Source organism: Cyphomyrmex costatus, unplaced genomic scaffold (genome assembly GCF_001594065.2).
Source record: "Cyphomyrmex costatus isolate MS0001 unplaced genomic scaffold, Ccosl1.0 scaffold273, whole genome shotgun sequence".
In the NCBI taxonomy this organism is placed as follows: Eukaryota; Metazoa; Arthropoda; class Insecta; order Hymenoptera; family Formicidae; genus Cyphomyrmex; species Cyphomyrmex costatus.
The window spans coordinates 1,164,675-1,191,697 of NW_017276833.1; the positions used below are offsets into that span (position 1 = coordinate 1,164,675).

Below are 27,023 nucleotides of genomic sequence, written 5' to 3' on the forward strand. Positions count from 1 at the left end.
CCCCCCCCGCAACGTTATGCTCTGTCCCTATATTTCTATGTCCATGCTAAATCCCGGGCATGGCCGCTCTCAGGCTTCTCTCTGGAGTGGGAGTGGAGTCTCCTTATAATTTCTACTTCCTGATTGTTAACTTTCATCGCTATTGTGTTGTAACACGATCAACAACAGCTTGGAAGGGCCACGTGCCATTAACAAAGAAAGAAGAAAATTCGCATCAATCTGACTGCTGTCACATTTATATTTTAGCAAAATGAACATGCGTAGGAGCGCACCGAACATTTTAATATGTGGTATGTGATAGAATTGTTATTCATTATAAATTAATAAAAAAAAAATAAGGACTCGTTATAAAAAAATAAACAAAATGATGTCAAGGGCGATTAAAGAGTCAAAAAGAAAATTCTTTTCGACTCTTTAATCGCCCTTGACATCATTTTGTTTATTCATTATAAATTCCAATTATTTTTAATAATTATTGCCAATGTTTTCAGGTACTCCTGGTACAGGTAAGAGCACAATGGCACAAACGTTGCAGGAAAAGACTAAACTAAACTGGGTCGATATCAGTAAAGTAGCTATTGAGACTGGATGTGTGAGCGAGTATGACGAAGAGTTACAATGCAGCGTGCTGAACGAGGACGCGGTAATTATTCTTGTTGCTATAGTTATATTTCGTTAATGACTCACATGACTCTCTGATAATTTACATTAGACTTTCAGATTGTGATATTCAAACTATAAGAGAAATATAATCATAAAATAAAATTTCTGATATTATACTTGGGTACACAATTATAATGTATACAATATTGGTACATTGATACTAGCTAGTAGTTCCTTTTTGATTGATCAAGGCCTGGATCTATCTCGACTAAGAATTTCTTAGAATTAGAAAAAGATAAAGAGCAAATTAAACCAAGATTAATCTGGATTTAATTAAGATAATAAATTATTAAGATAAACAAAATTAAACCAAGGTTAAAGTTAATTTTATATTGGGTCTATAATGTCTGTTTCTACCAATACAGATTAACTTTAATCTCGGTTTAATTTCCTGTTAATCTTTTTCTAATTTTTAGAATTAGAAAAAGACGAAGAGCAAATTGAACCGAGATTAAAGTTAATCTGCATAAGAAACATAACACGCGATGCAATTGTCTATTGCTAGTGTGATACGAATATTAGATCTTGTCCTTTATAATTTTAATTTTTGTAGTTTTTTAATCATGAAATATATAATATTTAACAAATGCATTATATCTTTCTAGTTACTGCAACTTATGGAGAAATTGATGAGAAGGGGAGGACAAATCGTGGACTATCACAGTGCTGACTTGTTTCCTGAAAGTTGGTTTGACATTGTATTCGTTCTCAGAACAAACAATACTATTTTATACGACCGTCTACAAGCAAGAGGTTATAGCAAGAAGAAACTAGAGAGCAATATAGAAGCTGAAATTTTTGAAATTGTTATCCAAGAAGCAAGAGACTTGTTTGAGCCAGAATTAGTACATGAACTTACAAATGATACTCCAGACGAGTTGATGAATAGCATAGATAGAATATGTCAGTGGGTAGAGCAATGGAAAATAGATAATATGTGAATGTGACAAAATATATATTAAGTATTTCTTATGTAGACTTTCTATTTTCTCATGTAAAATTTTCATGACTATGTCAGGATTAACAAAAAAAAATTTTTTTTTAAGAATATATTCTTTTAAAAATATATTTTTAATGCTTTAATATAGACCTTAAACTATGTATTATATAAAAGATATATTTCAAACATATTAAAAATATCAATTAGGCAACATATTATGTTTGAAACTGTTTAGAATCCGTTTGTCAATCCTGCTTTATATTTCTCATATAGATGTATTTAGGTTATAATTTTGCAATACGTAAGCTTATTGATGCAGTAAAATGTGATTGTATAAGTTTTAAACTGTATTCAGCAAACATCTGTACATATAACAAACACATAAGCAAATATACATGAGTGTGTATATATATATATAGTATACATGCATACACACATACAAATACATAAGTATAATATATGTATATAGGAATATAATACAATAGAAGAACGTTTTTCACATTTTATACAGCTAACAAAGAAATTAAATTTTTTATTGTAAAAAAATATTTGTAAAAAATATATTGATAAATCAACTAAGTAAATGATATATATATATATATATATATTTATTCTATTATACCTAAATCATGCTTTAGTTTCTTTAATCTATTATATATAGTATCATAATATTTCATTTTTATTAAAATCTTTGTTGCCGTTTCAATATCTTCTTTACTGAACGCCTCTGCCACTTGCCTAAAGTAAAAAGAATAGAAACAACATTAAGTACTAAATATGATTTTAATACAGATTTAAAGCCACGAAAAATGGAGATTACTTTGACATTTTATTGAGCAGTTCCTTAGATTCTTTGGTTAGCTTCAAGACCTTATCTTTGTTCTCTATTGCGTTTTCTATCTCTTCATTACGTTCCATGATCTCAATGAGAAATTCTGGATTCAAACTGGTTGTACCTTCTGGTATTGATATACCTTTTAATTGTAATAGATATAATCCTCTTTTTAATGGATGCATCAGCGTACTGTAAGCCTTATTTATTAGAGACGACAACTTCTCTGAGATTTGCCTTTCTTTCTATTGACAGTAAAAATAAATTAAGAAACTGCTGAGAGAAGATTGTCTAAGTTTTATTTGATAAACACTTACTTCAGATTTATTACTAAATTTATCGGGGTGCAGCATTTTTTGCAGCTCTCTGTATTTTCTATGAATTTCCTCATCTATCACATTGTAATTCTTTTTAATTCCCATGATTTCGAAATAATTCAAGTTCTGCGGCAATTCCTGCAATACTTTACACTTTGAGCAGAATATCTTGGACTTGTACACGTAGTCGCAATTCCAACACTTGGGTGGACTGTCACTGCAGAATCTCAAGGATCCCAAAGGAATGGTAGAATGAATCGTAGTTTTTGAAGGTGCATGATGTGAATACAGCTTACATTTCTGCTTCATTGGACTCATCGCCACTGCCGATTTTCTAATAACTCTTGCCAAAAACATTTTAGGATGATTTTATAATCTAAAAAAAGAAAAATAATTTTTATAAAAGAATAATACATCCATAAAAATGTTGATGTTATATTCTTATTTGGAAAAATAAACTGCTGTCTCATCATCTTACACAAGAAAAATTAATTCTCTGCATAATTTAATTTGGAAACAAAAATTGATTATATTACATGCATGAGCTTAGAAGTTAAAAAAAGAGGAAAAAAATAAATTTATAAAATAATAATTTACTTATTATTGTATTTATTTATTTATAAATAAATAATTTTTTTGGATACTTTTAATGGATAATTAAAAAATTTTAGTACTTAAATTTCCAATAGTTGATCAATTTAACATATAGGAAGAGCTTTGAAAAATCAATTTATTTTATGTATGTACAACTTTAAGCTTTTCCGATACAATACATGGTGAAGTTATTTTGTAAAAAAAAGAAAGTAGGAAAATTTTTTCAAAATTTTTCATTTTGCTTATACACATTTATCTCTAACAATCAAAACTATCGTCTAATCTTATCATAGACTTATTATTTATGAGTTCTATTTTGTAATATTTCATGATATTTTTATCGAGTAATTGTCGTTAGTGAACAACTTTTCCATTAATTATAATGTTAATTATGTGTTAATTATAAACAGCAACCAAATTCATAAATAATGGAGATCGTAACAGATCGCAACTTTTAACATCTTTCTATAAGTTATTGTTGTGTGAACTTAAAATAATTTTATTGTTATTTTGTTACAATAATAAAAGTCCTAACGATAATTATTCAAATAAGAGCTGTCAAGGTTAATTACAGAAAATAATTAATAATAACTATTCTATCCTAACCTGTCTATTATACACACACCACGCACGCACGCACGCACACATAAATACTTCATTACGTATCCTATTCCTGTCACACAATCAGGCCTCCGTTTCTTGCTCTTCTTTCTACTTTCTTTTTATATAAATATCTCGTTCGTTAGCAAATACGTGCCTGATCGATCAATCTCGATCATTCGAATCGCTCCTCTTGCTCGACCGCTGCTGTTATGGACGATTATTAAAAGGTTCAGCCGTGACAGCTGGATTTCCAACAATCCCAACCCTTTGGGATCTCCCACTTGTCACGCTTTCCGAAGAGAGAAACGTCAAAGGTTCCCACTGAATCTGACGCGTTCCACGAGATCATTACGGTAATTAATGGTTAGAACGAGGCAGTCGTTAAATCCTGCGGAGGTAAGAAAATGCAAGGTGCATGTGACCGAAGCTTGTTTTATCTTCCAGCGGTGCGGAGGAGAACGATGATGGTCAGCCCGGACGTTCCTCTCGTCGGCTGACGTGCGCCATGCGGGATACAATTATCGTGCGCTACGAGCTGTTATCTGAGGTGGTGCTCGAACTTCGCGACTTCCGCCTCGATAAAGCGCTATCGGACCGTAACGGCGCGCGATGACAGTGGCCGTTTTGCATTTCTTGGTTAGCTGAGGTACGCACGCGAGCGGATAGCCCTTGGTTCACCACGATCCCACCTGACCCGCAGCAGCGTCCCGATTCGGTACGTTATACGACATACGGGATTATGAATTCGACCGAGAATCACGGTCACAAGGACGACACGATTAGCGGAATTTGACGAAATCCATATCGTTAGCGAGAGTCTCAGAGCTTTCCCAGGTCCAGGTAAGAAAAGTAACGAAATGGGGGACCATCGGCAACAGTTGGACTACTTGATCAAGTGGTTGGCTACCTTCGATCTTCAAGCGCCACATAATTCCGTGGAGGAGATAAGCGACGGGGTCGCTCTAGCCGAAGCCTTGGCTAAAATCGCCCCGGAATGGTTTACGGCGGTATGGAAGGCGAAGATCAAGACTGACGTGGGCACCAACTGGCGCCTCAGAGTGAGCAACATGAAGAAAATCGTGGAGGCGGTGATGGAGTACTACGTGGAGTGTCTGAACCAGCAGCTAGCCGGTTATGTCAGGCCGGACGCGATCAAGATCGGCGAGCACTGCGACAGCGACGAGCTGCGCCGTCTGCTGCAGCTGATTCTTGGCTGCGCCGTCAATTGTAACCAGAAGCAGCTGCTCATCACCAGGATAATGGGTATGGAGGAAACGGTGCAGCAGGTGCTGATGCAAAGTATTCAGGAGGTGAACTTCGAGTCTCTGGTGCCGGATGTGCCCGACAGTGCTCAACAGAGGCTCTACGCTGACTTCCAGGCGGCAGTGGACATGAGGGATCAGCTGGCGCAGAAGTGCCACGAGCTCGACCAACAGCTTTCTCTGTTGCAAGAAGAGAAGATCGCATTGATCGCAGAGAATAAGAAACTTCAGGAGCGGCTGGACGAGTTTGAAAATCCGGAGGAATCCTTCAAGTATTCCGAGCGGAAGCAAGTGGAAGCGTTGAAGGACGAACTGTTCAAGATGGAGACGTCCAGAGATGATTATAGATTGAAGGTGGAGCTGTTGGAAAAGGAAAAGCTGGAGCTGCAGTCGAGGAATGAGAATCTACAAAAGGCGGCTGACGAAAGGAACCACTTGAAGGACGAGGTGGATGCCTTGAGAGAGAATACAGACAAAGTGGAAAGATATGAAATCATGATAGAATCGTACAAGAAGAAGATAGAGGACGCGAGCGACCTTAAGAGGCAGTTAAAGATATTGGAGGACAATAATAAAGAGAATATACAGTTCAAATTTAAGTACGAGGAAGAAGTCAAGCTCACGTCGAAGCTGCGCAATCATCTGGAGTTATGCAAGCAACAGCGCACAGAAGCTCATCACAAGTTGGATGAGAAAAGCAACAAGTGCGATCGGTTGGAGTTTGACTGCAAGAAAATGGAAGCGAAACTAGGTGCTGTAGAGAGGGAGAGAGATCGGCTGATTGTCGAAAGGGACACACTGAAAGAGATGAATGAAGAGTTGAAGTGCATGCAGTTGCAAGCTGCCGAGAACATGGCGAAGCCGAACACCGATAGCACTGGCGTTTCCGGGTCGGAAATGATGCCATTTGAGATCAAGGAAAAGCTGTTTTGCCTACAGATGGAGAACAAGATGATGAAGATAAAATTGAACGGCAATGAGGACAAGCTGCCGAATATGCAAGCATTACTTGAGGATTCTGAGGAACGTTTCAACACAAAGCAAGAACAACTTCGTAAAGCAAATCAGAGGATAATGGAATTGGAGACTCAGTTGGAGGAAACCGTGAGTGCTCAAGTTAGCGGTGACAGCAAGAGTGGTGACAACGTAGGCCCGAATCAGAAACTGTCGCAACTGCAGGACGAATTGCGGAAAGTGCAAGCTGATAAAGAACGACTGACGCTGCAGCTCGAGGAGCGCGAGAGTGCTTTGCAGGCTCAGAAACAGGAAGCCTTCGCTCTTCAGGAGAAACTCACGCGGAAGAAGTACGAGAACGCCGCGCTGGAGGAACGCCACAAGAAGTATATTGAAAAGGCCAAGAGTGTCATAAAAAGCCTCGACCCGAAGCAGAATAATTCTTCGCCGAACGAGGTTGTTATGTTGCGCAACCAGCTGATGGAACAGCGCAAGATGATCGAGGACATGGAACGTTCCATGAAGGAGTCCAGGTTGCTACGAGAGATGGAGGAGAAGCTGATGGTGACTGCCTTTCATAGACTGGGCGGGAATTGCCACCGAGAGGTGATGGATCAGCGCCTCGCGGCGCTTAGTGCAGGACAGGGTCAATCTTTTCTAGCTAGACAGAGACAACCTGTCTCGAGACGTTATCCCCCTTATAACTCGAAATAAGCAGACGCGCAAAAGAAAGTTGATTTAAGTATTATTATTGTACAAAGTGGGTAAATGGTCATTTGAGATGATGCTTTCAACAGTGCGATAAATATGATGATATCACATATTTGAATTTATGAACTTGACGGTCACAAATTTATTCAGCTGCTCATTTATTCAGCGTCATATTAACGCGTACCGTAATATTAAGATGCCACATTTATCTCTGTTACGATTGTCTCAATTGATTGTATTTCTTTCGATGTGGATACAATTGAACGATTTCTCTCTCTCTCTCTCTCTCTCTCTCCTCCCCCCCTCCTCCTCTCTTTCTATCGAAGTAAAAATATTGACTTTTAAGAAAGAGTAGAGTTAATAATATAACAATTATGTTTACAAACTGTCAACGAATGAAAACTTTTTCTAATTATTTTTACATTGTGTATTCAACCAATTTTTTTGTCTTCCTGTAAAATCGAACACAAATATAATTTTAACATTTCAATTTTCAGATTTTCATCCAATTGTATACAAAGATTTTCTAGCTATTAGAGATGTGCCAACATGTTCCTATATCTTTAATGAGTATGTAAAAAATAATTGCATAAATATCTCCAACAGTTAGAAAAGCGAATTAAATTTTTATACTAGAATTGTATCTATATCGCAGAGGTTTACCATTATTATCTTATCTAGCACAATCAGGTTTTTAAAGGATATATATTAAATTGTAAATAAGATTATATATATATAGATATTAGAATATTTTATATTAGGCCAAATATCACGCAAGATGTTGAATATTCTATAATGTGAAGAAATTTTATCACATGTAGATATATTTTAAATCATACTTCATCACGAAGAACACTTATTGTTTGAATATTGTATATATTTACAATGTTGATGCTTCTTTCAGTAAAATAATTGACACTAAATGTACATTCATAAGTATTGTTATTTGCTTTGTGCATTAATACATAATAAACCAAATTATTGTAAATATTTGTATAGGCCGTACTATAAACATTTCTTGGATTTGAGAGAGAAAAATATAATATAAATTATATAAATATTGCAACGCAAAGAATTCATATATTTATGTAGTTACTTTATAGTCACGCGCGTTAATATTATTATTATTACGATTAACATTATTTATTGCACACATGTATAATTTATATTATATACATTTGTTTTACAGTTTTATTTTACAATTCTCCAATGCACATGGCAATAAAAAATAATTGGAAAACTAATGCGCATGGAATGTACATACATACAGAGATAAATAAATATATAAATGCGTTGTATTGACATGATACGTTATGGAAGCAATTTTATCAATATTTACATACAGTTATGATACGACGTTTCAGAAAACAAATATTTCATTGTAATAGAATAGTAATGTTTGTTAAAATTGTTATAATTCATTATTAAATTTTTTTATTGGCAAGATTGATTGTTCGACAAATTACTTATAATACATAACTTAATTTTATCTGCTCTAATTATTTGATCTCTTCATACGAATAAATTTATTTTATACGAGAGAAATATGAAAACGATTCCGTACAAGTAAACATTCTAGTATTTGTTCAAACGTTTCAATATTAGGTCTTACTCAGTTAACAAATCTCAAAAACTTCGATCATTATTTCACGTTTTCTAAAACATCTTATGTAGTTGGAAGCATCTGTAGCTATCTATCCCTGAGTTTACGATACTATAAAACGTATCAAAACGAATATTTATATAAATTTTGACATTATAGTTCTCACATGTAATTGTCTTTGTTTAATCAGTTGACTAGTTCTTATACGTATAGCTACAAACTGACATATTTATGTACTGATATATTTATAAATGTAGATGTTTTTAATTTTACTAATGCAACAAGACGTGGTACAATTCAATTGCTATAATAATTTCACAAATTCTAAATAGAATGAAATTACCTGGGATAAATATACTACATTACAATGGGAAGTTAATTTGAAGAAAATGTATGCAACACATATTTTCAGCATACTTTACCTGACACTTTATCTATTAGAATAGCATTTATTTATTTCTAGGATTGAACTGCTGATAGATATATTTTTTCGATTGTACTGTCGCGTTTGTTATGCAACTTATCAATATACATGGATACTCTATTATTATGCATAATTGGTTTCAAACTTCTATTTTTTTGCAAGTGAGGATAACATCTTTGATAATAAAAAATTGCACTAAGAAAATTCCATATACTGAATTCAGGCCACAATACTTCGGTAAAGTAGATACAAGTGTTGGAAATCTAAAAGAAATTTGGGTAAAGTTTAAAAACGCAAAGTTCTGTTTTGATTACAAATATAATATAAATAGATTCAAGTCATACAAATTAAATATATTTTCTTACTTGCCACATGAGGAAATCACTAAGTCGAGTTTCTCCTGAAGTACGAATTAATAAATCTGGATTTGGAGACTTGTAAGTGTACAAACAGTCAGTAATTAGATCTTCGGTAATATCTTCTGGTAAGATATCAGTATCTTTTACGCCTTGTATTATATCCTTAATTGCATGAGTAATTTCATCCCTTGCTACAATGATATTAAAAAATATATAAATTATATGAAATATTAAATAAATATCTTTGTATACATCATGAAAATTAATTGTTTAGACAGTACGCTAATTAGACATTATACCAACGATTTTTTCAAACTGTTTTAAAGCTGGAATCAGACTACGCATTGAAGATTGAAATTTTACCAATGAGGATGAAGAAATTTTAGCTTCTACTGTTTTCGTCAAATTTTAATCTTGGATCTCAATCTTCAATGCATAGTCTGATTCTGGCCTTAGACTGTGTTTTGACAACATATTGTTAGCATCATTACATCATCCTATCTTAACTGTTTAGGGCATGTAAAACAAAAACAGGATGATGTAATAGCACTGATAGCGCATTGCCTGAATGCAGCCTTAGTGTAAACATAAATAACATGGTTCAATGTGATTATACTTACATGTATAAGCAAAAGCAAGATTTAAAAATGCTCTATTATTTTCCTTAGTAACAGTCATAGCTTCAGCAATTAATTTGCATATATCTTCTGGAATTATGGATAAATTACCAATCACGCGAATGCATACTCCCATATCCATCAATTTCTCTCTGAAAATTGTTTATATGAATTTGTAATAACAAAATCGATAGCGTTGCCACGAGATACCTGTAATTTAAAAAATTAAAAGGATTTTCATTTCGCACATACTTCTCTTCTAAGAGGCGTTTAAACTTTTGCCTGGCAAGGTCCATGAGATTATCGACCTCTTCTTTGTTACGTTTAAAATTCTCTATACTGAACGCATAAACTGTGACCTCTACAATACCAAGATCCATACACCAGTACAACGTCTCAGCCATTTTGTCGAATCTGTGGTAAATAAAATTAAAAATATAAGATGCTAGATAAAATAAATAACCCGGGCCAGTACATCTGCAAGACTCTCTCTAAAACTACATACCCTTTCGAGTGACCCTCTCTCTTCTCCAAGTTCTGTTTATTCGCATAACGTCTGTTACCGTCCATGATAAATGCCACGTGCTTAGGCACTTTACCGGTCTTGATGATCCTTAAAGCCAGGGATTGAAACCAGTTCAAGGAGTGCTCCTTTATCCAAGACATCGTATTTTAAATTTCACGGGCGTACGGGAATGTGCAACCTGCGCTCAACTATCCTCAATGTTCCGACGGTTTCTGTCAAGTTCACTATTCAACAGTCAATACTTGTCGGAGAACACAATATATTGTCGGATATAAAACTATGTCTCTTATCGGATCGGCTGTGTAGTGTAGCTCCGCGGCGAGACGGGTTGCCTCGTAACATGGACGCGACTTCGAGGCCGACTCCGGTTCAAGTCCCGGCACCGCTGGAAAGCGCCCGATGTATTTTTCTCGGCATGGCCTGCGCTACGATATGTAGCGCTCGTTAACACGATAAAGACGATATCAGCTGCCAGTCATCGTCTAACCTTCGAATCGTAATTAAAAAAATTAATTACACTTTTACCGCGTTATATTTGTAAGTTTCCACAAACATCTTAATTATTCGCCTTATCTATACGTAAATTCGAACATGTTATTGATAGTATATCAGGTGATATCAGTGATATCAGGTTATTTTTTCCCGAGTCTGTAGTTTAACAGAAGTCTAACCATAAGACATCCAGTTTTGATTGGTCCTCTAAAAGTGGGCAATTCCCGCTCATATTTGAATCACTCTAGCGTTATATTTCAGCAGTATAAATAAAAATTGTTATTAGAGTAAATAAATATTATGATCTTTATATACAAAACATTAAAATAATAGATATATAATAAAAAATTCCTTACATTTAATATATGTTTAATTAATTATAACGATTAATAAAATAAATTAATGAGAATAAAAAAAAAAGGAAAATAAATATATAAAACATAAATTTAAATATTTTCTGTTCATATAACATTAATTACATTAAAACAAACATATAAATAAATTTTTGTATTGTATAACAAAAACTGTTTATATAACATAATATCTCATAAATTAATTAAAAATATATTTTTGTATTGTATAACATAAATATTTTAACGAATATTAATCCACATTCGAAATCTGTTTCTTTATTAAAAGAGAATATTTTTATACTTTAAAAAATCAAACATTTCATTTGATATTCCAGGTTTAAATTTGTAGTCTTCCAATTTTCTCTCGTGATAATGATTTTAAACTAATGGGCTATCATGGAAGCGACCAAGAAGACTAGAACCAGGAGAGTAAACTCGGCCATGAAGTAAGAGTAAGGAGACTTAACTGTGTAGACTTGAGGGTGCTTTCCAGCAAGGACAGAATCAGACACTGTGTAACACAGAGAATCGTTTCATCCTCGTTTAACGTAGGCAAACAACAGGGATGCAATGATTCACTGTGTTAACACAGTGTCTACTTGTGTCGTAGCTGGAAAGCAGCCTGAAGGTGGTCACGAAAAATGTTCCGTGTACTGCCATGTCCGCCAAACGGAATAACTTGCAACATTTCATCGCCATATTGAATATTTATATTATGTGTGCAGTATACTTGCGACTGTGTACACGTATGTGTACAGATTTACATAATATATATCGAATCGGGATGACAGATATGTTACCTGTAAAGTCTCGAACTTTAACGCTTATAACTCGGTTCACAAGGCCGATCCCCGCATTTTTCTTACAGATTCTTTCGTTCTGAGTGAAAACGCGACGAATGAGTATAATCGCGTGGTAGTCATATCATTATGATCATATATCATTATCATATAATATATTATTATTATGAATCGCGGCGTAATTCAAAGAGTACTAACGATTCAGAATAATATATTATTTTAGAGAAAATTGTTGAAGGTTTATTTATTAGATTATTAGTTCAAAATGTTAATTGTATCGTTTTTCGTCAATTTGTACTAGATATTGCGCAATAACAATCTTTTCATATTTTACCAAATATTTAAATATATTTTTATCGCGATTAAATATATTTAATCGCGGCGTAATTCAAAGAGTACTAACGATTCAGAACAATATATTATTTTACAGAAAATTGTTGAAGGTTTATTTATTAGATTATTAGTTCAAAATGTTAATTGTATCGTTTTTCATCAATTTGTACTAGATATTGCAATAACAATCTTTTCATATTTTACCAAATATATAAATATATTTTTATATTTTATTATACATATATCTATATAAATTATTAATTTACACAGGGTACATATAAGAAAGGATATATTTGTTGTATGGAATATTTAAAAATTGGCAAATCTTATACTTCTGCAAAAAATATATTTTATTATACATATTTTATAAAAAATTAATAAAGTGAGATTTAATTTCCAGAATTCTTTTACTATACTATACATACTTCCATTACTGATATACATTTTAGAATAAAATACACAATAATTATTAGAATAATAGTTATCGTATGTATCTCTTTGTCTTTATGCACTCTGTTTTTATTAAGTTCATACGCAAATTCGCAAAATTGTTCCTATTACCTCTGAACAGGCACCAAAATCCGATTAAGCTAGGGAGCTTAATGAAATGCACCAATTGAAGGCATGTACCTCTTCACGATCCGTTCAACTCAATCCGATTACCTCTGAACAGGCACCAAAATCCGATTAAGCTAGGGAGCTTAATGAAATGCACCAATTGAAGGCATGTTCCGATATGCACTGCCAGTACTGAAAATCTATAGTATACGTAACGTAAACTATAGATTTTGAGTACTGGCAATGCATATCGAAACACGGCCTGAGTACCACTGTTCGATCGGATTAGAAATCCGACCATTTGTCGTAAGCACCCACTATTAGTGCCACTAGTAGTAAATTTAAAACTGCATTTCTATACTATAGGTATACTAGTCACGAGCAGTATTACTACCTTATGACTAGACTCTGTCAGAGAGTCTCTATTCCGAGATATTCCTGATTCCTCCTAATTACTCCGAACGAAATGCCGATTAAGGGTGCGTTCAGGAATTATGCTCAGATAACTTTTAGAAACATTTTTACTATAATATATATGTAACGTAAGCTATTTCTGAATGTAGCTTAAAAGGTGCGGTGTGCTCGCAGCTCTCTCTCTCTCTCTCTCTCTCTCTCTCTCTCTCTCTCTCTCTCTCTCTCTCTCTCTCTCTCCTCAAAATCTCTCTCTCTCTCTCTCTCTCTCTCTCCCTCTCCCTTCTCTTATCTATCACGAGCCAGGGCCTCGTGATTCTCAACGAAATAACGAATCGATTTTCGTCGACTGAATCGAACACCTGCGATCGCCGGTGTCGTCAACGATCTAACTGAATCTAGCAATCATGTCTTGTATACAATTAATTCAATTACAGTGATCTTTAGAGTGCAGCCACAATATAGAAGGAATAAGGAATTAGAAATAAGGAATAAGAAATTTCAGTCTGTCAGAAACTATGTATATCTATGTATCCGATTTTTGATAGGCTAAAATTTCTTATTCCTTATTCCTTCTATTGTGGCTACAAATCAATTGCTGTCCGCGAATCGTAGTTTCCAGGCACAAATTCAACATGTTCAACGCTATTAAAAACTATACTGTTGTATGAAACTTGTATTGTTGTGAATTGGAAATCTTTGTCAGATGTCAGAACAAGGAAATGGCGTCAATGACGCGGTCTGACAGCAACTACATTGACACCCCTATATGGCCGTCTAATAGTAAATTCCGGTTTCATATTTACACACCTGATATACATATATATTCTAGTGCTGAGGAGAGAAAAAGTGAAGATATTGAGTGTAAAAAGTGTAAGCTACGCAACGTATGTATATCATGTTAATATATGCGTAAATCAGAAGACGCGGTTGCGTCTCCCATCAAGTATATGAGAAAAAAACTATATGAGGAAAAAATTAAAAAAAATCATATGAGGAAAAAGTCAATATCAGAAATGGCGTCGAAGAGACGCTACAGCGTATCTTTTACAGGAAGGAGAACGCTTTTATAGTAAAAAATTGTTATTTTGTTTAAAAAATTGGTATTTAAAAAAAATGAATATATGGGGATATATATAGATTTTTACGATTAAAATGAGGTAATATAGTCACATCCGTAAGTGCACTGGATGCAGAGATATGAATATAATACATGCATTTTTTTGTCCGATTTATGTCATTCAATATTCTAGAACCTTGGTTGTATCGCAATATTCTGCAGTATACTGCACTATATATGCGAAAACAATAATTCAACAAAGAAAAGATGTTAATAATTGCTTACTGAACATAAAAAGTTGTTATTTATAATGTTTCTAAAATATATATCTAAATATTATACTTGTCCATAATTTACATCACATCTATTATTTGTGAATATATTTTCATGTCTCACAATTTACATCACTATGTTATACGTATATATTATATCTGTATACATATGTCTGTTATTTTAATTCATAATACAAATACAATGTTGAAATAATGTTTACAATTAATGCGACCCGGGCACGCCAAGTTTTTTTTTCACTATAATACAGTTGACAATTGTAGTCACTTTCGGTCTGTCTTATATGTGACTGGCGTAATGAAGAATACACTTGGTCAATTATATTTATCTCATATCTGTTTTGGATCAAGAAGTTCAATATCTTTTTTATGCACTTGGCGTATGTTTTTTTCTTTTTTTAAAAAAGGTTTTTTTAAGAGATAGAATATAACCGAAATAATCCGTTGTGTTGACGCTTCTAGTACCTTCTATATCGTTATTGGAAAAGAAAGATACAAAGGTAGGGTTCCCTACAAGGGGAGCTACGTAAGTACAAAGAGCGACTACCTGAAGCGGCCATACCTGCTGTGCGCTCGAGTCTGTAGCCTGTACCCGATAAACGCTCGGTTCTATGCTCATAAAATCTAAACGAATGCGAATTTCGCTTTGAAATTTTGGCAGCGTATTCTTGGATTGTTAAGCTAGCGATTTATGCAAAAAAAAAATCGATTTTTTTTTAACCTCTAATGTGATTCTCCCCAGAATGAGAAAACGAAATGTAATAGATAGCCTAATAAGAGGAGCAGAAAAATTGAAAAAGTAGTTTTACCTCTATAACAAATAGAAAATTATAGAGAATCCAGCAACATACTTGACGCGCCGGTTTTGTTCAGTAATATAGCCATATATACATGTCTCTCTTTCTCTTCAGATTATATATATATATATATATATAAACTTCAGATTATATATATACAAAATCTATTTTATATACATATATATATATATAATCTGAAGTTTATTACATTCCCTTTTGAGAACCTCTTTTGAATATTCAATTTTATGATGTTTCTAGAATTATAGGCAAAAAAGGGCTATATGTCTAACGAACTTATTTTATGACTCATCTTTAACGGACTCTTGCATGAGTCATCGTCACCTTCTCCAGTTTTTCCCTACCCCGTTTACGTACATTTTTGGTATTTTAAAATCTTACGTTATTGGTTGGAGCTCTGATAGAAGACTCCACCTCTTTAGTCAATAAAAAGATCCTTCCAGCTCAGTTCGATTTAGTCTAATTTCATAAGCCGTACTCTCGCTAGTAACAACGCACGCACGCACGTACATATATATATATATATATATATTTAGAATTTTAAATTTTATCAAAAATAAATGCAAAGTTTATATATATGTAAATTTACATATAAATTTTGCATTACTTTTTTGATAAAATTTTAAATTCTAAATTTTTTACAGCTGACTCGAATGAATATTTTGTTGCTAACAAGAATGAATTGAATAAAGAAGAGGAAGCAGAAGCAGTAGTAATAGTAGAAAAAGTAAAAGAAGAAAACATGTTATCGGATAATTTAGAAACAAAGAAACCGCCTCCTAATTGGTTCATTGTGCAGGAAGTAATAAATCGACAAATAGGTAGTAATCCATTATTCCAAAGAAGATTTTGTAGTTCTTTACATGCAGTAAATCGACTGGAGTTTAAGTACAAACTCCATGACGTTGAGGTAAATTATTTATTTTGATACATGTTGACTTATTATATACAATGTTTTATAGATTACTTTTGGACCATTATTATAGATTTTTTAAATCATGTATAGCTATACGTATTAAAGTTTCGTTATTATTTACAGGATGTAAATGCCTTAAGTTTCAATCAGAAAGGAAACTTATTAGCAAGAGCCTCTGGCGAGACAATTTCTATTTGGGATTGGGCTGCAAGGAAAAAGTGTTGTTGCCTTCCAAATGGCTATGTCTTCCTAATAAGCGAGGTATGTATAATATTTATATTATATAATAAAGTATTGCTATTTGAATGTTTTGTAATAGTTATTCTGATTTAATTGTATTTTTTTATTAATCTTTTCAATTTAATAATATATGTGTTTAGGTCAAATGGCTGCCTTTAGACGTAGAAAATTTTATGGTCACTCGTACTTTCGATGGTGATATACATTTATTAGATCTGGAATACAAATCATGGAAACGATTGTTGCACTATAAATTATCCCTTCATGATTCACGTAGACAATATTTTATGAATGACAGGTCATTAGCTGTGCATCCTGAAATACCCTATGTCGTGTTTTCTACTGGAAACGGCTCAATTTCATCCATAGATATCCGGGAGGATACACCAAAGTAAGAAATTGTTATTAAAAAGTTCACATGTAATAATGTTTCTTATATATTCTTTGTTTATAGCATGCAGAATGTCTACATATAATATTAATTTTTTTTCTACCAAAAATCGTTGTATTGGCTGTGTTCAGCAGACTCAACAGTTTTGCAACCGTTTTATAATTCGTCTCGCTGATTGGATTATACTTTTTGATCTAAAGAAATAGTCCTATCTCAACGAAGAGTCATAAAATAATTATAAAACTGTTGAGTCTGCTGAACGCGACCATTATCTGGCGTTAAGTGTAGCACGGGATCGTCCTGTGTACGTATATGCGAATCAATCACATTGTGATTGAAAGATGACTGGACCGTTATGACAGCTATAGCCCGGTTCAACCAAAGTAATATTGGTTTATTTCGGTTCAACTTACTGTTAATCTTTTCTTAATTCCCATAATTGTTTCAGTTTTTTTAATTCCAAGAATTAGAAAAACAGGAACAATAAGTTAAACCAAAATATACTTATATTGTTTGCACCGGAGTTAATGCCTATTTTCAAAATGTAAATTAATTTTAATCTTGGTTCAACTTATACTTTGGACAAGAAAAAATGATAAGAATCTTGTTGAATCGTATACATTTGAAACTCAACAAACGGAAAATAGGATATGCTGGCATAAAAGATCCAGGTTCGACCATTATAACAAAAAAAGTTAAAACAAAATTAATCTACGTTGATTAGTAGATATAAGAATAAGTCGATTAAATTCTACATAGACGCAATACTAAATTTTGACAATATTCAATACTAAAGACCGTTAATATGTGTAAGAACATAACTAATACAAACACGACGCCTACAACAGTCTAGCTTGGATCTCTAATTGCTTACATGTACCGCGGTACTATCACGAATTAAAACAAATGAATAATTAACTAATATACGTAGTCCCCCCAAACTGCGCGTCGAACTATCGTTGGTCTTGAAACGCAATTCTAATAATCTGAAAATAATAAATCTGGAAATAATTCTTCTTATTGTGAAAAATATTACATCGGCCGGGAGTCGAACCCGGATACCTTGCTTTAAGCAAGTGTCCTAGCCAATTAGACTACCGAGGCCTTAGTAATATTCCTCGCAATAATTTATTTTAATTGGTGATGATACCGCACTAGTTTATATGTAAACGATTAAAGATCCAAGCTAGACCGTTATAGGCTTCATGTTTGTATTAGTTATACTAATAAATTTTGAGTTTACATGGTAAAAGTGTTTATTTTTATTCTTTAATACACATGTTATATATACTAATATCCATTATAATATTAAATACATTTATGTTCATATCCATAGATTGCTCGATATAAAGAAATTTCGAAATAGTACGTTAACAAGTATACATTGTAATCCTTCTAATAGTAATGAAGTTTGTGTCAGCGGTCATTTTACGTAAGGGTGTATGATCTGCGAAATATTTCGAAACCACTTTATCAATTGTGGACCACCAAGTATGACAAGGTATGTATTAGTTGGATTCAAACCTATTGCTGAAAAGTTTATCAATATTTAAAGAAATACTAGTGTTTATGTTTTTTACATGAGTTTTAATTACATATGTAATTTACATGTATTTGAAGGATTATTATGGGTACGGCCGTGGAACAATCGCCATGTATAATCACGATGGGACAGAGATTCTCACATCGTGTAATTCTTCCAGAATATTATTATTTGATAAATCAATGTGGTCATGTGAAGGAAATTCGAATCATACATTATTTGAAAGCAATCAATTTAGATCTGTACCTGGTGTACCTGCTGATATAGCCGACAGATATTCTAGACGTAATTATATTATTATTATATTCCCGGTATTTTACTTTTTTTATTTTTAGAACTTTTTATTTTAAGTATATTTCAAAAGAGAAGTAGCATACAGTAACATTATTGAATGGTTTATTTGTAAATTAATTTTTATTCTGAGACTATTGTTTAAAGATTTTTTTATGTACATTTTTCATATTTTTTTCGCCTATGTAATTGAAAAAGCGACGCTTTGAATAATTATAATATGATTTAATTAATAGTAGATATTAAGTTGTCTTAGTTATGTGTTGTGATTGCAGTTATACTTGGAATCAATTTTTTCGGACCTAGAAGTGAATTTATTATATCTGCATCCGATGGTGGTGATATATTCATTTATGACAAGGAGAAAAGAACTGCGGCACAGTGGTTGAGAGAAGATTACAAATTCGTAAAGTGTTTTCATTTTGTGCATTTGATAAACAAATTTTTATTCTTCGTAGTATGTGTTGCACAAAATAACTTTTATTCATTTAATGTATAGGTGGATTCTCATCACTGCTTAGGTCATCCCCATATTCCTATCCTTGCAACGGCATTTGAGTCCAGTGTCCTGATATGGATGCCTTCGAGGAATGAAGATCGAAAAAAATTTAGGACTGTATGTATAGAATTATCTGTGCGTTTTTTTTGCATTTCTTTTTCTCTCTTAATCATATAATTTATTAAATAAATAACATAAATTTTAAAACAACGTCACTAAAATAAGCAATATAATTGAATACAATAAATTAGTGGCATCAATAATCCATAAAATTATGATTTATGCACTTCCTGTTCTTCACAAGTACACATATATCAAGTTCAATAGAATAGAAAGCAAGCATATAACGATTTCTCAAGTAACGTCTGGATAAATGGGTCAAAGGTATGATTGTCTCGCGATTGGGCGATCTACATTACGAAATAGATTATGAGGGCAGATATGCTTCAAGAGGCACGTGGATCATATCCGCGCCTTTAGTGAGAAAAAAGCTGAGGACCAGTCTAATGGCACGAGGCCAAAAGAGAAGGATAAGCCTCGTAAAGTTCATTTTTATGATAACGATATCACAAACATTCCACAATAAAGCTAATTTGCAGGTTCCACCGTCACCACGAGGACCACCTTCACCACCGAGTCCGTCCACTTCAGAGGAGCGTTATTGGACATTACCCGCAACTCCAACTTCACAAAGATCTCCGCCATATCGAGTACAGTCACCTCAAATTGTACGGAGATCTACGAGACCTCGCAACCCTCCACTACGTTATACACCAAGCTAACGGCATTGTCCTTAGAAATCCATGTACTCTAAATACAAAAAAGAGAGGAAGAGTATCGTTTATGCTTACCATCAGCGATCGTTACGTTACCGACACGGAGTTTACGGTTGTCGCTACTTTCTGTCTGACTGTCTGTTTTTGTGTCTGTTGCATACAATAAAATAGTCTTTGTATACCTCTTAATTTTACTTCTTCTTATAATCACCCACATAAATTCAATACACAAAAATTTCTTTTCCCGATTACTTGCATTACAAAGATATACATATTTGTCATAGAGAGTTTGTGAAAGTAAGTTTATTCGCTTTATTTACATTTTTTACACTAAGCATCTTTGTTTTCTTTCTCTTCACCCACACACACACACACACACACACGCACGCACGCACGCACGCACGCACGCACGCATGCTCGCACGTCCAACATATATCAGGAAATAGAAAGTTACTCGTTTTAAAATTAAAGTTACAGTTACTCGTTATGGAATAAAGAAAGTTACGAGTTACCGTTACTAATTATCGCATTTTGAAAGTAACTCATTACAGTTACCGTTACTCGAAAGGTAACTTTTCGTTACTTTTCCGTTACTTTATCTGAAAATGTACTTTTGCAGTATTTTTTGTTCAAACGTTAATAAAAGCGATATATACATATACAGCATGTATAACACTGACACTATGTATAGTTTAATTTTTTTTGGTTTTTTTTTAAACACAATTTCGTAATTCTTAAACCAGTAAAATATACGCAGCAAACTGAGATATACATATGTCCGATGTATCACATAGAAGATAGAATTGCAAAATAATTTCTGAAATAATGGTATTGTATATATTTCTTAACTATCAAACATCACTTCAGGATCGCTACAGCAGTTGACAACTATGTTAAGATATTTCAGGAATTTTTTAATACTTTTTAGAATACTAGAAGGTTATATAGGATTGTATAGGACTATCTGAAATACAAAATAAGTTAAATATTAAAAGATAAATTTAGAAATACACATAATCTATATTACAGCTATATTTTTACTTAATCTATACTTTTAGCTGTAAATCAAATATTTTGATAGTAAGAAAATTATAACGCTATAATTAAAATGTATAACAGAAATTTTGCAAAAAGATGTGTGTTTTGCAATTACTCGACAAACATGTACACAGAAATGTACAGAATAAAGTTACACAGCTCAATTAGAACAAATGTGTACGATGTTTAGATTAAGTTAAACTAAATGCTTATACGCCTGTATTAAATAAAAATTATAGCTGTCGGAATTAATAATATGTAATTGTTATGGTATAACAGAATAACGTGTCCAATCGTATGTAAAGTAACGATAAAAGTAACTGTAAAATCCGTTACCGTTATCCAAAAAATGTAACTACGTTACAGTTACCAAAAAAAAACAAACGCTGTTACCAGCAAAGTTACCAAAAAAATAACTTGTAACCAACTTCGTTATAAGTAACGAGTTACTTCCATTCCGTGATATATAATATATTTATCTCATTCTAAGTATAAAAGTATAAGCAGTGTAAGCAAGGCAAATAAACTTATTATTGTATCATAGATACTATATGTCGATATTAAGGGGTTATGTATATGCACTCGTGTTGGTCGAAAAAAAACATTTTTTTTATTGCATATTCTATAAGTACATAGTCTCTAGAAAACTCTCACCAAATTTCGCAACGATCGGAGCATTAGTTTCGAAGATATAACTATTTATAGCGCGACGTTGCTGTTGTGTCGTGCATCTGCCGCTCGGTATAATAGAAGCCAAAAGGACGGAAGAATAGCTCGAAGACAGCACAAATCGATGTTCTGGAAGCTGCGGAGGATGCAGAAGGGGTACAATATGGTCCCGGAATCGACAACTCGATGTAAGTTTAAATAAATAAATTTCAAACATGAAAGAAACTAAGTTTAAACTAACGCGATTGTCTCGAAATTGTGATTTTTTGAAAATGCCTTTGCGGTGGACACGATTATTAAAAAACTATCAATACGATCAATGCGAATTTTGAACCACTTATTTATTATGATAATAGCTAGTTAATGAACAAAGGATTTTCAGTTTAATCAAAAACTTTTTTTTTTACGGTAAAAAACACGAAATTTGAACACCTTGAAAAATGAACTTTTTGTTTAAACCGTCGCTATTTTTTTAATAATTGAAATTTTGACAAATCCTTCGTTTATTAACTACCCAGTATCCGAGAATGGATTGGATTTTGTCTATTCGAATTCGTATTTTATGGTAAATAGCGAATACCTTTTTGTGGATTCAATTGAATTCAATTGGATTCAATTAAATTCAGTTGGATACAAATGAATTGAGAAACTGCGTTTCCTACTCAAAACTATGAATTGAACAGTATTCACTATGATCACAAACGCACCGAAAAAGCTAATATTATTTTATGATTGAAAAGTATACAGATATGCTCCATGCAATTCCTATAAATGAATAAAAACGTATTCGGATTGAAAAGGATTCATTTTAACATTCATGAATCCGTATTTCTTAAAATTTGAATCCATTTTAATCCATTTCAATCCATTCTCGGATATAGATAATACAATATACTAACGAAATCTTTTTACATTTTGATTTCAGATTGTTGGAAAAGAGATAATTTACATCAAGCTAATTATCGACTACTGATATGATTAGATTCAGTTAGATGGCTCTATCGAAGCGATAGTCTATTGTAAAGGTTGAACATCGTTGTTGCTCGTCCCTTTTCCTGGCGGACCTTGGTACCGAGTGGATGTGTGAGAGCTGTGTGCTGTTGTAAGGCCTTGCAATAACGACGTTTGTTAACCGTTACAGATAAGTTTATTATAAGTCATCTACTGATTCATTTGACTGTTTGACTGTTATAAATGCTGATATATGTTTATTGTAAAAACTGATTCTCTTCATGTTTAATGACTTTGTAAAGCGTGTTAAACACCTTTTGTGATTAAATCGTTTCTCATTATAAATGATCTTTCTCTTGGTAATTGGCTGATGCTGATTAAAATAAGATTGTATTTTGTGCAATCTTAGCTTTTAAGCTAAGTAATAAGTAAAATACTTCAACAGGTTATGGGCCCAGAACGTAGCTTCAAGGGCAATAGAAATAATATCATATTATAAAGATTATCAAAGAGAAAGATTGTTGTAACATTAAAAATTTAAGAAATTTATTAAATAATAAGAAAGAGAAACTGTGTTTTTTTTTTTAAAAAAAAATAATATAATATTGAAAGTCTGATAAAAAAAAAGTTGAATGTGTTGCTGGGAAAGGGGCATGTCTTTTTTTTTGTATGTTTGGACACCGATCAGAGTAAGCATAGATAAATACCTTAACCTTATAAAAACTAAGAAGAAATATAGAGGATAGTAAATAAATATAAGGAAATTAAGAGGATTGAATTTAAATAAAAGGTTAGAACTCGAAAGTAAAAGTAAAGCTAAAATTAAAGTAAAAGTAAAGTAAAGTAAAAGTAAAAAAGATTTAAAATAAAATTAAGATTAAAGTAAAAATAAAGTAAAGTAAAAGTGAAGTAAAGATTTAAAATAAAATTAAAGATTAAAGTAAAAGTAAAGTAAAGTAAAAGTGAAGTAAAGATTTAAAATAAAATTAAAGTTAAAGTAAAAGTAAAGTAAAACAAAAGTAAAGTTAAGAATAAATTAAAATCTATAAATTAAAAGAATAAAGATATTACTTGTAATAAAAGGCTGTAAAATTTTAAATAAGAATCAGAATTAGTATATTTAAAAAAAATGGCAAAGATAGCAGAAGACTATTATAATATTGAGAAATTAGTAGGAGTTGAAAATTTTGAAATTTGGAAATTCCAAATAAAAGTTCTCTTTCGAGCTAACGAGGTAATAGAAATAGCAACAACCGAAACCGAAGGGGAAAGAAATGGAGTATGGAAAAAGAAAGATGCTGTTGCGCAAAAAATTATAATATCAACCATAGATAAGAAACCCTTCTTGAATATAATGGAATGTGACACATCTTACCAGATGTGGACAAAAATTTGTAACACGTACGGAAGGGATACCGAGCAACAGAGATGCAAACTTTTACAAGAATTTTATAATGTTTCATTCAATAAAGGAATTGATATGTCTACTTATATTAGTAAAGTAAAAAATTTAGCTTTCAGGTTAAATGCAATTAATACAAAAATAGATGACAATATGGTGATCTCGAAATTATTGGCTACTCTACCAAAAGAATACTCTCACTTTGTTAGTGCTTGGGAATCTACGGAAACAGAGAGAAAAACACTGGACAACTTGTTAGCAAGACTCTTGGGAGAAGAACAGAGACGTCATCCTAAAGAAGAAGAAGAAGGAGGAATAGCTTTTAAGGCTTCACAAAAGAAATGTCATATCTGTAGTAAAGTTGGACATCTGGCAAAATTTTGTAAATTAAAAGCATTACAAAAGGATAAAAAACAGGTACGTTGTTTTAAATGTAATAAGATCGGGCATATTGCTAAATTTTGCAAAGAAGATAATTCAAATAATGAAAAGAAATGTAATATTTGTAAAAAGAGCAATCATGTAGAAAAAGATTGTTTCTTCAGAAATAAAAAACAAACTAAAGTAGAAGATTCCGAAACTAGTAAGTTAGCACTTTTAACAAGTAGCATGACCGAAGATACGACTTCATGGATCGTAGACTCAGGCAGTACGTTAAACTTAACAAATAATAAGAATTTCTTCAAGGATTTAAGAAGATCAAGTACAGTAATAAATGTGGCTAAAATGGAACAATCGATGCAGGCTAAAGGAGAAGGAAGAATAGAATTTGAAAATTGCAGCATGAAAAAAGCCTTATTTGTACCCGACTTAAGTGCAAATCTATTGTCTGTGAGTTCAATTACAGAAAATGGAGGAGAAGTAATATTTAAAGAAAAGGAAGTAATAATAAAATCAGAAGATGGAGAATTAAAAGGAGAAAAATTATCTAATGGGCTCTTCAAGGTAAAATTAAAACTAGAAAATAAAGATGAATCGCTATTTACAGAAAATAGAGAAAATCAAGCAAGAATATGGCACAGAAAGTTAGGACATGCTAACATCCAAAAGATGAAGAAGGCAATTGACCATAGTGAAGGATTTAAAATTTCTCAGAAAGACATGGAAGAATTTAAAGAGATCTGCGAGGTTTGTCAACAAGCCAAACAATCAAGATTGAAATTTGGAGATAATAGAACGAAAGCAGAGAGACCACTTCAAATTATACACACAGATATTTGTGGGCCGATAGATCCTCAGACTTGGAATGGAAAAAGGTATTTCCTTACTTTTCAGGACGATTTTACACATTATACAATGGTTTACTTGCTGGAGAAGAAGTCTGAAGTAGAAGATTTTCTAAAGGAATATATAACACAAGTTGAAGCTCACTGGAATCTTAAAGTTTCAAAAATAAGATGCGACAATGGAAAGGAGTACATGAATAAAAATATTATGACCTGGTGCAAAAATAAAGGAATAGTTTTGGATAATACAACACCATATACTCCACAACTCAATGGAAGAGCTGAGAGACTAAATAGAACTCTACTAGATAAAATACGAGCATTGCTATTTGATTCAAATATGAATAAGGAAATGTGGGGTGAAGCTCTATATTGTTCAGTGAATATATTAAATAGATTATTCACAAAAACTATAAACTGTACTCCATATGAACTTTGGGAAAAACGAAAACCAACTTTAGAAAGAATGCAAATATTCGGAAGTACAGCATATGTCAAAATACTAGGACCTATTAAAAAACTTGAAAAAAGAAGTAAAAAACTCTTTTTCGTAGGATATGCATCGAATGGATATCGACTCTGGAATCAAGAAGAAAGAAAAATAATAACAGCTCGAGATGTAAGATTTGAAGAACCAAAATTAAGAGAAGATGAAGAAGTTAATACCAAGAATAAAGATAAAACAAAGTATACGAAAATAAAACTAATACAATCCGAAGAAGAGAAAGAGTCAGATAGAGAAGAAATTGACACTGAAGATGAAGAATGGACTGATGCAGAAGAAGCAAGGACACCTATAAGAATATCAACTAATAATCAAAATGATGAATTAGAAGAAAATACTGAAAACAGTGAAGATTTAACGGAAAAAGGATTCAAACAAGATAAAGTCATTTCAAGAAAATCAACGAGAGAAAAGAAATGTCCAGAACGATACACAGATTATGTCATGTTGACTTACAGCCAAGCAACATCAGGACCAGATAGACAAAAATGGGAAGAGGCTATAGAAGATGAGAAGAAATCTTTGAAAGAGAATAATACCTGGGAAGAAATAGATTTAAAAGATTTAAAAAAGGAAGAAAAGCCTTTGACTGGAAAATGGGTTTTCAGAATTAAACAAGATGGGAGATATAAAGCGCGTCTTGTAATACGTGGCTGCGAACAGAAGCAAGGAATAGATTACGAAGAAACTTTCAGTCCTGTAATCAGTACGAGTGCATTAAGAACCTTATTTGCTTTAGCAACAATTAAAAAATATAAAATAATAACTTTTGACATAAAAACGGCTTTCCTCTATGGAGATGTGGAAGAAAAGGTTTACATGTATCCTCCAGATGGTTTTAAACGAAAAGGAAAAGTCTTCAAACTTAAAAAGGCTTTATATGGTTTAAAACAAGCTTCACTAAGATGGAATATACGCTTCGCAAATTTTCTGAAAGAAAAAGGTTTTCTACCTCTCATGAGTGAACAATGTATCTTTAAAAAAGTTAATAAAGAAATAATACTAGGTATATACGTCGATGACGGAATACTTATCAGTGATAATTCGGAAGAAATTGAA

At 32.6% G+C, this 27,023-nt stretch overlaps 6 protein-coding genes across 9 annotated transcripts; 4 read left to right on the forward strand and 2 right to left on the reverse strand.

Moving 5' to 3' along the window:
* Nucleotides 1-76: 76 nt before the first annotated feature.
* Nucleotides 77-1,605, forward strand: Ak6 (adenylate kinase isoenzyme 6). Its single transcript, XM_018540936.1, has 3 exons — nucleotides 77-290; nucleotides 492-643; nucleotides 1,269-1,605. The coding sequence occupies exons 1-3, from the start codon at nucleotides 251-253 to the stop codon at nucleotides 1,602-1,604; spliced, it is 528 nt and encodes a 175-aa protein (XP_018396438.1). The 5' UTR covers nucleotides 77-250; the 3' UTR covers nucleotide 1,605.
* Nucleotides 1,606-2,211: 606 nt separating this feature from the next.
* Hsc20 (iron-sulfur cluster co-chaperone protein HscB-like protein, mitochondrial) lies at nucleotides 2,212-4,236 on the reverse strand. 4 transcript variants are annotated; one of them, XM_018540923.1, is made up of 4 exons: nucleotides 4,104-4,236; nucleotides 2,753-3,128; nucleotides 2,424-2,680; nucleotides 2,212-2,341 (listed from the first exon to the last, which is right to left on the reverse strand). In XM_018540923.1, the coding sequence occupies exons 2-4, from the start codon at nucleotides 3,107-3,109 to the stop codon at nucleotides 2,212-2,214; spliced, it is 744 nt and encodes a 247-aa protein (XP_018396425.1). In that variant the 5' UTR covers nucleotides 3,110-3,128; nucleotides 4,104-4,236. The 4 variants fall into 4 exon arrangements, with proteins under 4 accessions (XP_018396425.1, XP_018396427.1, XP_018396424.1 ...); XM_018540925.1 differs by lacking the exon at nucleotides 4,104-4,236 and adding an exon at nucleotides 4,009-4,034; XM_018540922.1 differs by lacking the exon at nucleotides 4,104-4,236 and adding an exon at nucleotides 3,953-3,985.
* Nucleotides 4,237-4,806: 570 nt separating this feature from the next.
* On the forward strand, nucleotides 4,807-7,336 carry hook (hook microtubule tethering protein). The gene has a single exon (XM_018540907.1). The coding sequence runs from the start codon at nucleotides 4,807-4,809 to the stop codon at nucleotides 6,877-6,879; it is 2,073 nt and encodes a 690-aa protein (XP_018396409.1). The 3' UTR covers nucleotides 6,880-7,336.
* Nucleotides 7,337-8,938: 1,602 nt separating this feature from the next.
* Dhdds (Dehydrodolichyl diphosphate synthase subunit) lies at nucleotides 8,939-11,013 on the reverse strand. Its single transcript, XM_018540928.1, has 5 exons — nucleotides 10,385-11,013; nucleotides 10,132-10,293; nucleotides 9,883-10,031; nucleotides 9,269-9,453; nucleotides 8,939-9,166 (listed from the first exon to the last, which is right to left on the reverse strand). The coding sequence occupies exons 1-5, from the start codon at nucleotides 10,543-10,545 to the stop codon at nucleotides 8,939-8,941; spliced, it is 885 nt and encodes a 294-aa protein (XP_018396430.1). The 5' UTR covers nucleotides 10,546-11,013.
* A 633-nt stretch (nucleotides 11,014-11,646) lies between these two features.
* LOC108774707 (DDB1- and CUL4-associated factor 8) lies at nucleotides 11,647-20,179 on the forward strand. Its single transcript, XM_018540867.1, has 10 exons — nucleotides 11,647-11,696; nucleotides 14,059-14,135; nucleotides 16,162-16,427; nucleotides 16,557-16,694; nucleotides 16,814-17,064; nucleotides 18,502-18,565; nucleotides 18,685-18,892; nucleotides 19,174-19,304; nucleotides 19,398-19,514; nucleotides 19,997-20,179. The coding sequence occupies exons 1-10, from the start codon at nucleotides 11,647-11,649 to the stop codon at nucleotides 20,177-20,179; spliced, it is 1,485 nt and encodes a 494-aa protein (XP_018396369.1).
* A 3,781-nt stretch (nucleotides 20,180-23,960) lies between these two features.
* Nucleotides 23,961-25,263, forward strand: LOC108774708 (uncharacterized). Its single transcript, XM_018540868.1, has 4 exons — nucleotides 23,961-24,327; nucleotides 24,379-24,650; nucleotides 24,747-25,178; nucleotides 25,222-25,263. The coding sequence occupies exons 1-4, from the start codon at nucleotides 23,961-23,963 to the stop codon at nucleotides 25,261-25,263; spliced, it is 1,113 nt and encodes a 370-aa protein (XP_018396370.1).
* Nucleotides 25,264-27,023: the final 1,760 nt, after the last annotated feature.

Coding starts and splice junctions, on each gene's coding strand:
- Ak6 (XM_018540936.1), top strand. CDS start 251: ATGAACATGCGTAGGAGCGCACCGAACATTTTAATATGTG. Junction 291..491: donor ACCGAACATTTTAATATGTG/GTATGTGATAGA, acceptor CAATGTTTTCAG/GTACTCCTGGTACAGGTAAG. Junction 644..1,268: donor GCGTGCTGAACGAGGACGCG/GTAATTATTCTT, acceptor ATATCTTTCTAG/TTACTGCAACTTATGGAGAA.
- Hsc20 (XM_018540923.1), bottom strand. CDS start 3,109: ATGTTTTTGGCAAGAGTTATTAGAAAATCGGCAGTGGCGATGAGTCCA. Junction 2,681..2,752: donor AATTTAGTAATAAATCTGAA/GTAAGTGTTTAT, acceptor TACTGTCAATAG/AAAGAAAGGCAAATCTCAGA. Junction 2,342..2,423: donor CTGCTCAATAAAATGTCAAA/GTAATCTCCATT, acceptor TTTTTACTTTAG/GCAAGTGGCAGAGGCGTTCA.
- hook (XM_018540907.1), top strand. CDS start 4,807: ATGGGGGACCATCGGCAACAGTTGGACTACTTGATCAAGTGGTTGGCT.
- Dhdds (XM_018540928.1), bottom strand. CDS start 10,545: ATGTCTTGGATAAAGGAGCACTCCTTGAACTGGTTTCAATCCCTGGCT. Junction 10,294..10,384: donor AGAGAGGGTCACTCGAAAGG/GTATGTAGTTTT, acceptor TATTTACCACAG/ATTCGACAAAATGGCTGAGA. Junction 9,167..9,268: donor GTGATTTCCTCATGTGGCAA/GTAAGAAAATAT, acceptor AATTTCTTTTAG/ATTTCCAACACTTGTATCTA.
- LOC108774707 (XM_018540867.1), top strand. CDS start 11,647: ATGGAAGCGACCAAGAAGACTAGAACCAGGAGAGTAAACTCGGCCATG. Junction 14,136..16,161: donor CCCTATATGGCCGTCTAATA/GTAAATTCCGGT, acceptor AATTTTTTACAG/CTGACTCGAATGAATATTTT. Junction 19,305..19,397: donor TGAGAGAAGATTACAAATTC/GTAAAGTGTTTT, acceptor TTTAATGTATAG/GTGGATTCTCATCACTGCTT.
- LOC108774708 (XM_018540868.1), top strand. CDS start 23,961: ATGGCAAAGATAGCAGAAGACTATTATAATATTGAGAAATTAGTAGGA. Junction 24,328..24,378: donor TGATATGTCTACTTATATTA/GTAAAGTAAAAA, acceptor ATACAAAAATAG/ATGACAATATGGTGATCTCG. Junction 24,651..24,746: donor TACAAAAGGATAAAAAACAG/GTACGTTGTTTT, acceptor ATTTGTAAAAAG/AGCAATCATGTAGAAAAAGA.